At 37.1% G+C, this 14,070-nt stretch overlaps 1 protein-coding gene and 1 pseudogene across 3 annotated transcripts; both read right to left on the reverse strand.

Annotated features, from left to right (window-relative positions):
• Nucleotides 1-2,405: 2,405 nt before the first annotated feature.
• Nucleotides 2,406-5,457, reverse strand: LOC103323535 (putative pre-mRNA-splicing factor ATP-dependent RNA helicase DEAH5 pseudogene; annotated as a pseudogene). 2 transcript variants are annotated; one of them, XR_016124109.1, is made up of 2 exons: nt 5,338-5,455; nt 2,406-5,255 (listed from the first exon to the last, which is right to left on the reverse strand). The product of XR_016124109.1 is annotated as a putative pre-mRNA-splicing factor ATP-dependent RNA helicase DEAH5 pseudogene, transcript variant X2 (transcript). The 2 variants fall into 2 exon arrangements; XR_016124108.1 differs by having other exon boundaries at nt 2,406-5,457.
• Nucleotides 5,458-6,289: 832 nt separating this feature from the next.
• ATKRS-1 (lysyl-tRNA synthetase 1) lies at nt 6,290-13,273 on the reverse strand. The gene is made up of 17 exons (XM_008225532.2): nt 13,032-13,273; nt 12,739-12,814; nt 12,064-12,132; nt 11,773-11,938; nt 11,577-11,679; nt 10,834-10,919; nt 9,698-9,816; nt 9,558-9,620; nt 8,713-8,838; nt 8,306-8,588; nt 8,118-8,214; nt 7,869-8,028; nt 7,237-7,380; nt 7,064-7,132; nt 6,839-6,982; nt 6,681-6,732; nt 6,290-6,536 (listed from the first exon to the last, which is right to left on the reverse strand). The coding sequence occupies exons 1-17, from the start codon at nt 13,106-13,108 to the stop codon at nt 6,520-6,522; spliced, it is 1,851 nt and encodes a 616-aa protein (XP_008223754.2). The 5' UTR covers nt 13,109-13,273; the 3' UTR covers nt 6,290-6,519.
• Nucleotides 13,274-14,070: the final 797 nt, after the last annotated feature.

The following is a 14,070-nucleotide window of genomic DNA, read 5'->3' on the forward strand; positions in this document are numbered from 1 at the left end:
TTTATCAGGGACCATGTGAAGTCTTAGAGCATCTCCAACAGCCTCTTTAACAACTTTGGAATTCTAAAATAGGTGAGCCACATCCGAAAAACTCTCTCCAACAGCCTCTTCAACTGTAGTCATCAAAGCTGCAAGCTCTCTCTCTCTCTCTCTCTCTTTTCAAGATTGGTAAGTTGACTTTGGCTCTTCAAACATATAATTTTACTTTGGAAAAAGAAAACCCACCTTGAAAATTAATGTTAAAAACATTAATTTTTTCTTTTCATATAATAAATACATAGACATTTTTCTCATGTTTTCATATTTTTCATTCTTTTCCATGATATTGCATTAATTGAATTGAAGAGTTTGTTGAAGCAAAAATTATTCAAGCAGCAAATAAAACTTTTCAAATTGCCACGTAGGTCAACAAACTTCAATTTGAAGAGTTTTATTTGCTACTACTGTTGGAGATGCTCTTAGCATGTTTCATCCTATTTCATGAATTTGTCGTGCTTTTGCTTTGAGAGTTGGGTTCAATTTTGTTTTGTTGATGATTGGAGGAAAAAAAAGGCTCAACAAAGATGATTTCTTTGCTTTGATTGAATTTGCACTCAGCACACAGAGCAAACATTCCAGCCAAATCAGTAACAACTATTGGTCAACTCCAATCAACATCTGAGAATAACTCCCTCGTTTGGTTCTACCTCTCCCACAGATTGTAGGAACTACGTACGTTAACATTGCACTTACCTTGATTCAGGCACACTGTCCTTATAACAAAGGTGCAGTCATAAGGTCTGCAGATAGTCCAGTACAATACATGAATGAAGATTTCTTAGGTCAAGCTGATGATAAATTTCGATATGATTTAGCTTTAAAAAAAGTGGGCGGGAATCATCGACCAATTACTAAAACAACTTGTGACGGTTCAGTTCACCATTCAGGTTCATCTTGCCACCGAAGCCAAGTATGCAGTCGAGACGGTTTGGGTTCACGAATCACACACATTCAGGTTCTGGCTAGATAGAAAAAAGGAACTACATGCTAAGGTTCAGTGCACCATGGATCTTTCTAGTGTTGATTGTTCGTGGTGTCTTTCCAACTTGTTGTGATGGAAAAATAGGAGCCACGATTTACTCTGAGAGTTGTTGGATAGCGTTTTCTGTAGGAAATGCTTACTTTGATTAAATCACCCTCCATGGAAACCCTCTACTGAAATGCTAATTAAATTTTTATTTATTTGATATTTTAATGTCGAAACAAAAAACGAAAACAGTCTAATTGCTCTGGAAGACAACTTATTTTTCTAGTTTTCTAGTTCTCATTTTGGCATAAATTATGTTCTCAATTTGGTGTGGGGTATTTGGCATATAAGAAATCAGATTCGTTTTGATCACTTGGTAGTTTGCCTCGATTATGCCCAGCGATGATTCCTTTCCTGCTTTAAGGAATCTGCGAATGCTTGCTTCATTTCTGGTCATTCTCCTTCCTCTCTACTGATCGATATTCCTGCTTTTGGGTTTTTTGCCTCTCACTCTGTCAACTCCCAAGTTATTACGGGGTATAGCCGCGCGGCTATACTATTTATAAATAATTTAGAGATTAGGTGCCCACGTGTTAAAATACGTATAGCCGCGCTGCCATACCATTTTTAAAGAAACATTAATAAAATCGAGTACAGCGGCGGGGCTACACTATTTTTAAAAAATAAATTTATAAAACCGTGTATAGCCGTCCGGCTCTACTATATATATAATAAAATAAAAACGTAAAGCAAAGCGGCTGTACTATTTTTTTAAAAATAAAGAAAAAACCGAATATATCTGCTAGGATATACTATTTTTTTAAAACAATTTAAAAATCCGCGTATAGCCGCACGGCCGTACTATTTAACAATTATGAAAACCGCGTATAGCTGCGTGGCTATACTATTTATAGATATTAATTTGCTAGTTTCAACATCCAAAGCAGATATCGAAGAGAGAAATTTCAAAGTAAATCAATTAGAGAATATAGCCTGGTACTATTTTTTAAAAATAAATTTAAAAACCTGGTATAGCCGCCCGGCTAGACTATATATGTGACTCGCCCAGCGCCTAGGCAACACGTGCCAAAAACGTAAAGCCAGACGGCTGTACTATTTTCCAAAAAATTAGAAAAAAAACCGAGCAAAACATGCAAGAATTGCTAGTTTCTTAGGCAAAACATGTCAAAGGATGACATAACAGAGGGATAAGACATAAAAAACAACAGTATAAGCAAGCAAGGACCAAAACATAGTATCAGGCCAATCTATGTAGATCATTATATAAAACATGTTTTGGAACATTCGAAAATGGAACAGAACAGGGGAGCATGGCCATCATTCAGCTTAAGGTTCAGGAAAATCTAATAAGTAAACTAGTTCCTCAGGAAGACAGAGATAAAAGTAACTAACAAGATTGATAAATGATATTCACTTTTGAAAATTCAAAGTGGAACAAATCAACTGTATACATAGCAGAGAAGTACATATGAAGCACACTTTGCTTAACAACAGAATTTACATCTTGAAATTTGTACATATCAAGCACGCCGTCTACTCAGACGCCAAGAGTTGGGCTCATGATATCTGTCATACAGCGGTTCGATGCGTTCTTGACATTTGTGGTTGCTCATCTTTGTAGGATCTGCAGCCTTAAAGAATCTTGGCACCTGTTCCATAAGCCACTTGGGCTCTATAGCGCTGACCTCGCGCATGTACTCCTTTGTGGTCATCACCAGCTCATTGTAGATGACCCAATCTGGCTGTCTCTGGAAAAGAACACTGCTTGGGTGGATATAAACTACCTGCTTGTCGACTATGGTTCTATAACCCTCACGTGGTTCCTTTTTAGCAACATGGAAGAAGCATCCAGCTATAACCGCTTTTCTGATCATTGTTCGATCTTTTCCTGCACTTACAACCTCTAATTCATACTTGTCCATGACAGTAAGAAGCTGTTTCCTGATATCCCTTGCCCTACTCAATGACCGAAACTGGACAAAGTTCTCTGAACACCAGGGGCTAGAAAAATTCTTAGCTTTCCAAGCCTCATAAACAGCAAGTAAAGTCAGATGGTCTCCCTCAGGCTGTAGAAACTTGGCCTTCTTCAAATCTGCTTGCGCTTGTTTTTCCTTAGGCCTGTAGAAGGTATTGCCTGCCTGAAGCATGGCAATGATGGTCACAATTTCATCACTGCATCCAAGGTTCGCACTGGCAAGCAGCATTTTAGACAAAGGTGGATCCAGAGGCAGCACGGCCATTCTACTACCCAATTTGGTCAGAAACCCCTCTTCATCCAAGGCTCCTAGCATCTTCAGCTGTTCCACAGCAGATGTAAGTGCTTCGGGTGATGGGGGATCCATAAAATCAAAATATTTAAGATCATTTATCCCCATAGCTTTCAACATCAGTGTAGTATGTACAAGATTTGATCTTTGGATTTCTGGAACTGTATTAGGAGACATCTCATTATGAAAAGCACTCTCAGTGTAAAGGCGGAAACATTTTCCTGGCCCTGTACGCCCAGCACGCCCAGCTCGTTGACTGGCTGATGCCTGTGAAATTGGTGTTACAACCAGCAAATCAACCCCTTGCTTCGGATTATATACATTTATCTTTGCAAACCCTGGATCAATTACGTAAAATATCCCATCAATGGTCAACGAAGTTTCAGCAATATTGGTAGCCACAACCACTTTTCGCTTCCCTGGAGGAGCAGGCTTAAAGATCTTTGACTGCTCTGCACTCGGTTGGGCACCATAAGCTGGTAGGATAATCAATTCTGGAACATCTTTACCTAGTTCTTTCATCCTTTCATACAGAGACTGACAAGCAAATTCAATCTCCTCCTCACCAGTCAAGAAGACAAGTATGTCACCTTCAGGTTCACTCAAGTGAATTTGCAGAACAGTCAATATAGCTCCATCCAAGTAATCACTTTCGGGCTGCTTCGCGTACAGTGTGTCTACAGGATAAGTTCTACCAGGAACAGTGAATATCATACAATTGAAGAAATAACTCGAAAACTTCTCTGCATCCAGTGTTGCAGACGTAATAATCAAACGAAGATCAGGTCGTCTTTTAACAAGTTGCTTCAGCATTCCGAAAAGAACATCAGTATTGACTGTTCTTTCATGGGCTTCATCAAGCATGATCACAGAGTACTGAGAAAGGTTTTTGTCCATCAGAATCTCCCGAAAAAGCATCCCATCAGTCATGTACTTAATCAAAGTATCCGGTCCAGTACAATCATCAAATCGAATAGAATACCCAACTTCCTCCCCTAATCTACAACCAACTTCTTCAGCAACCCTCTTGGCCACAGAAGTGGCTGCAACTCTACGCGGTTGAGTACATCCAATTATGCCCTTTGTGCTGTAACCTGCTTCAGCAAGATACTGAGCTACCTGGGTTGTTTTACCTGAACCAGTCTCACCAACAACAACAAGCACCTGATTTTCGTTCACAGCATTAACCAGCTCATTCTTCAATTTGTAGATTGGTAAGCTCTGACGCCGTTCAAGAATGGAAAGGCTTGATCTCTGCCCAAAACTCAGGGCTCCTTCATAAGCACTCTTCTTCCACTCATGCTTGTCAATGTTGAAAGCCGAAAATCCAGCAGCACCCCTAAGTTCTTGTGCGAGATATCTATCACCTCTCTCTGCCATAGGGTCTTCCCAAGCACGATTAAGATCCATTGGAATTGAATTACGCTTCATTCTTTCTTGAACTTTTCTTATTTCTCTACCCTCCTTTTGAAGCGCAGACTGAAGTGCAGCTGCACGGCTCAATGACCCAGTTGGGTTCTTGACAATCTTAACAGGTGACCTATCAATTGATAAGACTCCACGCAGAAGTTCTAATGGGTCCTCATCCAGCTCCATTTCAATCTCTTCCCCGAAATCCTTTTCTCGATTTCGCAATCCAACTTCATCATCATAAGTTGCAGCCCCAAAAACACCAGAGGCGATCCCTTCATAACCATTGTCAACCCTCTGCCTCTTGCTCCTTTTTTCTTCTTCTTTACTATCTCTATGAATTTGCACAGCATCGGTGATCGCCATGGCCGGGCTGTTCTTGCGCTTCTGAGAAGCCTTTTTTGGAGGAAGAATGTTGTGAATGATCTCCAACAATATATGCAGGAGATATTCAGGCATGTTTGCTCCGTTTTGCTTTAACTTTGCACGGAAATCGTCCACGGCCTCACACTTTCGACCCATCTCGGTTATGAACTCTGCCAAAACTCTGTCTGCGAAACCCAGATGATTTTCAAGCACTGTGCAAATATTGGAGACCAAAGAAAGGTATTCGAGTTTGTCAAACACACTGACCTGCGTAGAAACAGCCATTCTTTAAGATGAAAACAAAGCTCGCTCGCTCGCTCTCTCTCTCTCTCTCTCTCTCTCTCTCTCAAAATTTGAGTAAACAAAATTTCAGACATAAACCATCAATGAGTGGTTTGTATGTAAATACCATATATATATATAGGAATGAGGCTGCCGACTAGTCCACTTTTTCCTTCTAGAACTAGGAATTCTTTCTTCAGTCCTTGCTAACCAAGCAAAAGCTTTGACCTTTTCCTCGTAGAATTAGGAATTCTATATTTTCCGCTGACCAAAAACAAGCAGAAAGTCGTGGGTCGTCTAAGGTTGGGAATATTTTATAGTTACTGTCGTTCTTAAAATTTAATTGTCGTTTTCTTATCCAAAAAAAAAAAAAATCAAACCTTTTTTCTCGGTGACTTCGACCCTAAATGTCATGTGTGTATATATTTTTCAAACAAATTTTATTTTCCATATAATTCTCAATTATACGGAAAAAAAATTGTACAAATTTATAAATAAACCTAATCCTAGACATGTATTTATAAAAAAACTCAAGCACTATTTAAACATAAAAACACACCCCAAATCAACCCCAAAGTCAACTTTTTGGGTGTGTTTATAAATGAGTTTTGAGTGTTTAATGATGGATTTTAGGTGTGTTTATAAAGTGTTTTGAGTGTTGGGTTTTTTTATAATTTCAACCTCCATTTTGGGTGTTTTAGTGAAACTCCCAAAAAATTGTGCATTTTTCATAAACCAGACATAATACATGTATTATACTCATACAATTTTCTGATTTTAATGCCCAAATTTTTCACCATCTTTTTTAATTATATATTATCCATTAATTTTAATTGCAAAGGACTCACTACTATTGTAGTTTTAAGTAATTGCTCCCTCAAGCCAGGTCCTAATTTTGAGTCCAAATTAAATGCTAAACACAGTGACCAAAAACGTATTTAACACAACTACAAATTGTAGAACAAGTCCAACAATTTGACACTTCAATAAATAGATTAGTCGCATTCACAAGTGAGTAATGAAGAATATAGTAAACCCTATATCCATAATCTGACATTTTAGATGTTACCCAAAAACTTGAAGTACAACAGTACAAAAACAGAGTGACCGCAGACCATCAACAAGGCCACCCCCTTCAAGTATAATAAAAGCTGTGTCCCAATAATCCTAAGAGCTTGCGGTTGCTGTAGAATGTCAAACTAACAATAGTTAGAAGCAGGGCATATATAAAGAGGAAACACAACATTCTGAAACTCATCATCAAAGAGCAGCAAAATTCGGGGGACAGATTTTAAAAATTAATGCCAGGACAGAATCAGAATTAGTACCTTTAGCAGAAGGCTCATCCTGTGGTTTCATAGCCGGGAAGAGAAGAACTTCCTGTCCAACCACAAACAACAGACAGTGAGAAGCCGCTACAGGTGACATCTCACACACGAGCACAAACACATGCTTGGAGGGTACAGGGAGGGTAGGAGGCACAAACCTTAATGTTCTGTGAATCAGTCAACAACATAGATAGTCGATCTATGCCCAAACCCCAACCGCCAGTTGGAGGTAACCCATACTCAAGAGCTCCACAAAATGTTTCATCCAAAGCCATTGCTTCATCGTCACCTGACTGTCGATCCTGAAACTCAAACCTCATATCTTCAGAAAAATTACCAAATAATATATAATAATATAACACAACTAAACAGTTAATTCATACCTTGAGCTGATCAGCAAATCGTTGGCGTTGTACCACAGGATCATTTAATTCAGTGTAGGCATTGGCAAGCTGGGCAGCAAAATAACATTTGGTAACAAGCACAACGACAAACCAAACCAAAAGATGCCAAATTAATAAATAATTCAAAGAAGTCTTCAAGTTAGTAAGCATACTTCATGCTTGTTGATAAACAACTCAAAACGCTCAGTCAGGCCCGGTTTTGATCTATGCCACTTTGCTAAAGGACTCATTATCTCGGGATGGTTAATGATAAATGCGGGATTTACACAAGTCTCTTCCAGAAAGTGCCCCACAAGCTGCAATGATGGAAAATGTCATCAACATGAGAAAAACATGAGATTGCATTACCACATTAAATTGACATTCCTTGCCAACCAATAGCAACTATCAAGCATATAGAATCTCATAGTAATGTGAATTTTTTTTTGGGGGATGACAATATGCGATCATAATTCTCACTCTATTGAAACTGCAACTAGTGTGTTCAATATCATTGCCACCTATGAAAAATACCATAAGTCATTACTTCTTTTTTCCCTTCCTTGGCAACAATTTAATAGCCAACAGCCATATACAACAGTGAACGTAACTGAACATATATGTATAATATACAAGTCACCACCAGCCAGGGTACTGCCTTTTAATCAGATATGCCCAGGTCATTTTCTAAGTTCTCACCACACCATTAGCTCCTCAAAAGACTAGTTCAAATTGGATCAAATATCCTGATTCATGTACTTGATTTAGAAGAATATTTGGAAAAAGGAAAAAGAGAAAGATTTACCTTGTCCAACAAACGAGCAGTGGTTTCAGGAGGAGAACATTTGATATCAAACTTCTTGCATGCCTCCTTAAGATATTTGTTAGCTTCCTCACTAGAGAGATCTGCTGGATTTATGTTGAGATCTGCAGTCTTATTTAATTCCTCAACCATGTCGATCCTCCTGCAACAGTACCAGTTAAAACCATCAGATAAGTTGTTTTAAATCTGTTTCAGTTGTAACATGCATGACCAATGAATTAGGTTACAGACCTGAAGGGAGGAGTGAAGTCAATCTCAATTGGATCCTTATCGAGCCCATTTGAGTGATACTTGATTTTGTATCCACCTGTGAGTTCCTTGACCATCCCTATTTTAGATTAAATATTATATCAGCAAAGAAATCCAAGTAGTTTCAAAGACATGGAGAAGTGCAAAAGAAGCATATGTTTGAGCCATACCACTCAACAATTCCTCGGTCAGGGTCATCAAGTCATTGTAGTCTGCATAAGCCATGTAGAATTCACAGGTAGTGAACTCAGGATTATGAGTCAAATCAATACCCTCATTTCTAAATTGTTTTCCAATCTCATAAACACGTTCCAGGCCACCAACAACTAACTGCTTGAGATATAGTTCAGGTGCAACGCGCATGAAAAGCCTCATGTCAAGTTCATTGTGATAAGTCACAAAAGGACGGGCAGCTGCTCCACCAGCAATCATATTCATCATCGGAGTTTCAACCTGAGGGTGGGAAAAAAAGAAGAACTAAATGACAAAGATAGAAACGACACAAAAATGTAAGGCACCATCAACAAATGGCCATGAAAACGCAATGGATACAGAAGGCAAGTTGATGAAGACTAACCTCCACGAAATCACGCTTGTCCAGGAAACTTCTAACATATTGAATGATCTTAGATCTGGTCTTGAATATTTGTCGAACCTCGGTATTCAATATTAAATCCAGATAACGTTGACGATAACGAGTTTCCTAGCAAGAAATACAATGAAGTTAACACGTAAAATAATGGAAAACGAGAACAGCATAAAAATTTGAAAACTTAAATGGGAATAACGTAAATTAACAAATCAAAAATTAATATATTGCATCTTGAAAGGGTGATCTAACTTAAGTCACTTTGAAACTCTCAATCTCAATTAAAATAAGTAAATTTAGGTTTTAGCCATAAAAAAATTTCACTTTTGGAAAAAACCAAAGCTTTTTCAAAAAAGACAGAAAAACCTCTCAACTTTCAAATCAAAGACATACAAATGTAAAGGATTCCTTAGGAAATCCAAAAATAAATAAGGGCAATTTTGTCTATTTTGGCTTCTTTTAAAAAATTTCTCTCTCCTTTTGCTTTTCCAAAGTCTCCCATTAAAATATAGATTGAAAGAAAAGGACAGAAACAAGGATTAAAGTGAATCCGACAAACCAACTAATCAAACTAAGACCTAATAGATAAATGAAGGTATAAGTTGAGCTGGGTACCTAACTAAAGGGCCAGAAATATATGTTCTTGAATTTAGTAAAGAATACGCCAAGTTACTGTATCTAAGATAGATTGTGTAAGGAATCACACATGCATAGACAGATATCAATAATGTGTATGCAAGTGTACATCTTTTTTCCGACACCCAAAACTGTAATCTTAGCGTCCTCACAGTACTGCAAAAGAAGGGTTTAAAAGTTTCTTTATCAGTCAATACCTGGTCTTTTAAAATATAAGTTTCAGGATTCCTTGGGCTTCCTGGGACCCATCCATCAAATTTCTGCAGAAGTTTATGCAGTGGAGTCATGATAGGAGCACAGGCAGTATTAAAGCAGTAAAAATACAAACATTGCTCACCTTCACATTAGCATTATCAGAAGCAGGACCAGCTTTCTGCCTTGCCATCATATGAAGACAATGTGATAAGACTATAAATGATTTTGGGAAAATGCTCAGCTCCCCCCTCTTCGTCTTCCCTAAGAGAAAGAAACAAACAAACAAAACAGACAATTGTATAATCCAGAAAAATGAACAGTTCATAGTCCCAAAACACACAAAATCCAGTAGCAAATTATATTACAAGGGTCAATTGATTTGAGAGAGAAAAACCAAAAATAAAAATGCAGAAGTTATAGTTGATAACTGTAGAATGCCCAGGATCATGACGTTATATATATAACATGACATGTGTCCCAAAATGGATTTTCAGGGGCCTAAAATCAGAGCTTCAGTCAACTAGACTGAACGGCAGTAAAGCCAAACCTTCTATGACATAAAGAAAACGGAATAGCTTGAAAGTTGTTTTGCACGAAGAACTTATCATTAGACTAACGACCAGTCAGACCAGAACAAATCCATGAGTGCACACACAAGAAGTTTGTATATCCAGTTTAACAAAGTCAGGAAGATGCAAATCATGTGAAGACTAAGCTACTATTCAGGAGATCTTCATGGAACACTGCACCCTTGTAATCTATTTCAATTTCACCATAACTTTTTAGAAATTTCCTCCCTAATCTTTCTTTTAACCAACCAAAGTTCTCAACACACACGCACAAACAAGATGAAGTGACTTATTAAACTGATCAATAATTACTTGATAAAAGAACTCAGATTAAACCTATCACCTGCTTGCCCATATAGTGAATAACAATTTCAAACATTCAATCAAATGGTCCTCGCCTAAAATATCGAGACTCTTTACATACAAAGAAAAGGATTTCTTTTTACTACTACAGACTAGCCTCTGTTGTCCTTTAGACCCCTTGTTTCACTCTGATAGTGTCATAATTCAAGTCAATGCAGAGGAAATGAATGTGTTCTTATAGTGCTTAGTAAAAAACTATAACCTGGATTACACCACCACTTATTCTACTGAATCTTACAAAGACACTTCCTATAATGCTTAACTCAAATTTTAAATAAAAATCATACAATTAGAAAACAAATTATTATAATTAACCAGTAAAAGGTATATCACAGCTATTACAAACCTGGGAACCCAGTCACACCAACAATATCACCCCGCTTAACAGTAGAATGGAACTTAGAAAATTCAGATTCATCCAACTCTGATTTGCTGCATGAAAAAATGAAGTCCTTTAGTAATTTGATATTGAAAAGTAAAAGAAATAACTCAACAAAGGGGATATATTTATGTACTGAATAGATTAATTCAACCACGCATAAGGAGAAGCAAAATAGTTTGCATTTATCTAAGCAGAAGTGAATCCAGAATTCTTCATGGGAGTAAGTGAGCTTCCAACCACACTTCAATACAATAATAGCTTTCTACTTTCTACAAGACCAACTTCATGCCATCATCTGATCAAGGTATTTTTATTTCATAGGTATGGAAAATCAGATGGAAGATGAGAAAAGATGAAAAGAATCAGTTGCTCTTATTTACACATAAAAATAGTATTTGATGACTAGCAACTTCAGAGCAAAATCAAACTTAAACCAACTGCTATATAGAGTTTCACCAAATAAACTTTATATACTTGTACATGCTGTGTGTACATGCCTGCACATATATAGTAAATACAACTAAAAGCTGCAGGCAATTTTTAAACTTGGGTGGTGGGAGGATATAAAAATTGTTTCAGATAATAAAAAATGCAAAGGTGGCAAATGTAGTTCATTACATTGTTCTAGAGGCCAACTACATTAAGATCTAAACAACCAGGTATAAATTACCATATAAAAAGAAGTGGGGGTGGCAACAAATTTATACCTTAAATCAGCCATGACTTGGACCTTTCCACCACCAGGTCCGCCACCATGTAAATCATAAAAGAAAAGCTTAGAGCTGGAGGATCTTTTACTCATGATTCGCCCTTGCATAAGAGTCAAATTATTCACACCAACAAATAAAAATCGAAAGTGACAGATGATACTCTAAACAAATATAAACCCTTAATTTTGAATACCAGCTAGCGATACACTGATCTCATCACGATGCTCCCCATTGCTTAAGCCGTCATACTGCTCTACATATTCAAGCACAGTCATTGAAACAAAGAATTTGTGAGGATATGGATTTTTATTATCTGCCTTCTGGGTAGCAAGATACTTCAGCCTGTTTTCAAAGTATTGCTGCAACATGATCAAAAACAAAAGAACAAAAACAGATGAGGCTCGGGTCGTAAATGAGTGAGAATAAAATTCACACAGAATACAATTAGATGAAAACTATATTACACAATGTATTTAATGTATACCGTTGGATCCATTTCTTCATCTTCAGTAGCTCCATTTTTCTTAACCTGTGAGCTTGCTGTGGCAGCAGCCTGTAAGATAAGTGCAAAGTTATTTAATATCAGACTTCATAATCAAATACGGTGAGCTTCTTTAGTGGACAGTAAGCAATCACACATTATTATTCAAGTGTATCCAGAGTTCAAGTGACTATTTAGTATGAATTCACTTTCAAGGTTGAAATATTAAATTTATGCCTTAAAACAAATCACCAGAATATATAAGATTTCTGCGAAACCAATACTTACACATAATTAAGCACGCCACTGTCAAATTGACGAAAAAGAAAATCACTACGATGTATCATGACTATTTAGTATCGACTCATTTTCATGTTTCATATAATAATTTTATATGACAAATTAACAACCAAAATATACCAAATTATTGGGTAAACAACACTTGCAGATAAGCAAATAATGTTCTGACAATTATCTACCAACATTTAGGGAATGAACACACCATCATTCAATAATTCCACCGGACCATATAAAGTTCAGGGAAGAGTCCTATACGTAGTTTACTACCCATATAATTTCCGTACTTATTTCTCCCTCGTTTTCAAAAGACCAAACAGAAAATAATAATTAATAAAAATAATAAAAGCAGAGACAAAAGGATGCTAAGAAAATGTGTACCTGCTTTGCCTTCTCCTCCTCTTTCCGCCGCCTCTCCTCTTCCTTCTGCTTGTTCTTCAGCTCCTTCTTGCGTGCACTGTAAGCATTCCACAAAAATTAAAATTAAGTCTAACAGCTTTCGTAGCCAAAAAAAAACAAAAACCCATATGGATTAAAAATAAAACAAAACGTTTCATGGACAGAAATGAACACATTTTTCCGCTCCCTGTTTGGAACCCAAGCCATGCCTAAAATCCCTCAATTCAAAGGCAATCCCTTTCTCAGGGACCAAACAGGGGTTCTTAGGCACTTACTTTTTGCTCATAGCTCCTTCCGATTCCATTGTCAAATCTGAGACCGCTTTCGTTGTTTCGTCAACAGTGCCTGCCATTGCAGCGACTCCTTATGTGAAGGGAGAGCACGAGAGGGCTTTGTGGGGTTTTTGTGTGTGTAGCTAGGGTTTGGCAAATGGGTAAAAATATTACGATTTTACTATATAGGCGGGTCGGGTCTATGGTTGCTTCTTTTTTTGTTTCTGAATTGGATTGGCGGGTACAGAAATGTGATGTGACATACAAAATGTAGTAAGAAGCATTACTCTTTATGATATGTTTTAACTTTTAAGTTCGACTTCTTAGCTTAGAATTTAGGGAGTTTCACTAAAACACCCAAAATGGAGGTTGAAATTATAAAAAAACCCAACACCAAAAACACTTTATAAACACATCCAAAACCCATCATTACACACACTCAAAACCCATTTATAAACACACCCAAAAAGTTGACTTTAGGGTTGATTTTGGGTATGTTTCTATGTTTAAATAGTGCTTGGGTTTTTTATAAATACATGTAGGATTGGGTTTATTTATAAATTTGTATAGAATTTACGCCCAATAAGAGAATAAGGGAGCTTAGAATTTACACCCATTAAGAAAATGACACATGTTCAATCAAAGTTTGTTTCACGGGGAATAGAATAAGGGGGCTTGGAATTTACACCCAATAAGAAAATGACACATGTTCAATCAAAGTTCATGAAGACGAGTTTACTCGCGAGTCGATGCACGGGAAACTAACACGCTCATATTAACTAAGAGCATACGAGACCATTTACACACAGGTAATGTTAGTCTTATCACATTTATATATCATATTGTGTACTACATTTCTAATAGAAGTGAAGCCCACTATTACAATAAATGTGGTACACAATGTAGTATATAAATATGGTAATGCCTACTATTTTTCTTTACACAAATAAACAAAGGAGCACTACATAAGTAGAGCAACCGAATGTCGGGCATGTAGGCCTTAAATTGCCCAAATACTTATAAGCAGAGGATTAAGTCCTAC

This window comes from Prunus mume, linkage group LG2 (assembly GCF_029339155.1).
Source record: "Prunus mume cultivar Tortuosa linkage group LG2, ASM2933915v1, whole genome shotgun sequence".
Taxonomy (NCBI): domain Eukaryota; kingdom Viridiplantae; phylum Streptophyta; class Magnoliopsida; order Rosales; family Rosaceae; genus Prunus; species Prunus mume.

Excerpts from the sequence above, each read along its gene's own strand:
- ATKRS-1 (XM_008225532.2), bottom strand. The coding sequence starts at position 13,108 with ATGGCAGGCACTGTTGACGAAACAACGAAAGCGGTCTCAGATTTGACA. Across the intron at positions 10,920-11,576 it reads CAAGTCATGGCTGATTTAAG|CAAATCAGAGTTGGATGAAT; the intron begins GTATAAATTTGT and ends TTTTTCATGCAG. Across the intron at positions 6,733-6,838 it reads CTGATTCACAGAACATTAAG|GAAGTTCTTCTCTTCCCGGC; the intron begins GTTTGTGCCTCC and ends GTGGTTGGACAG.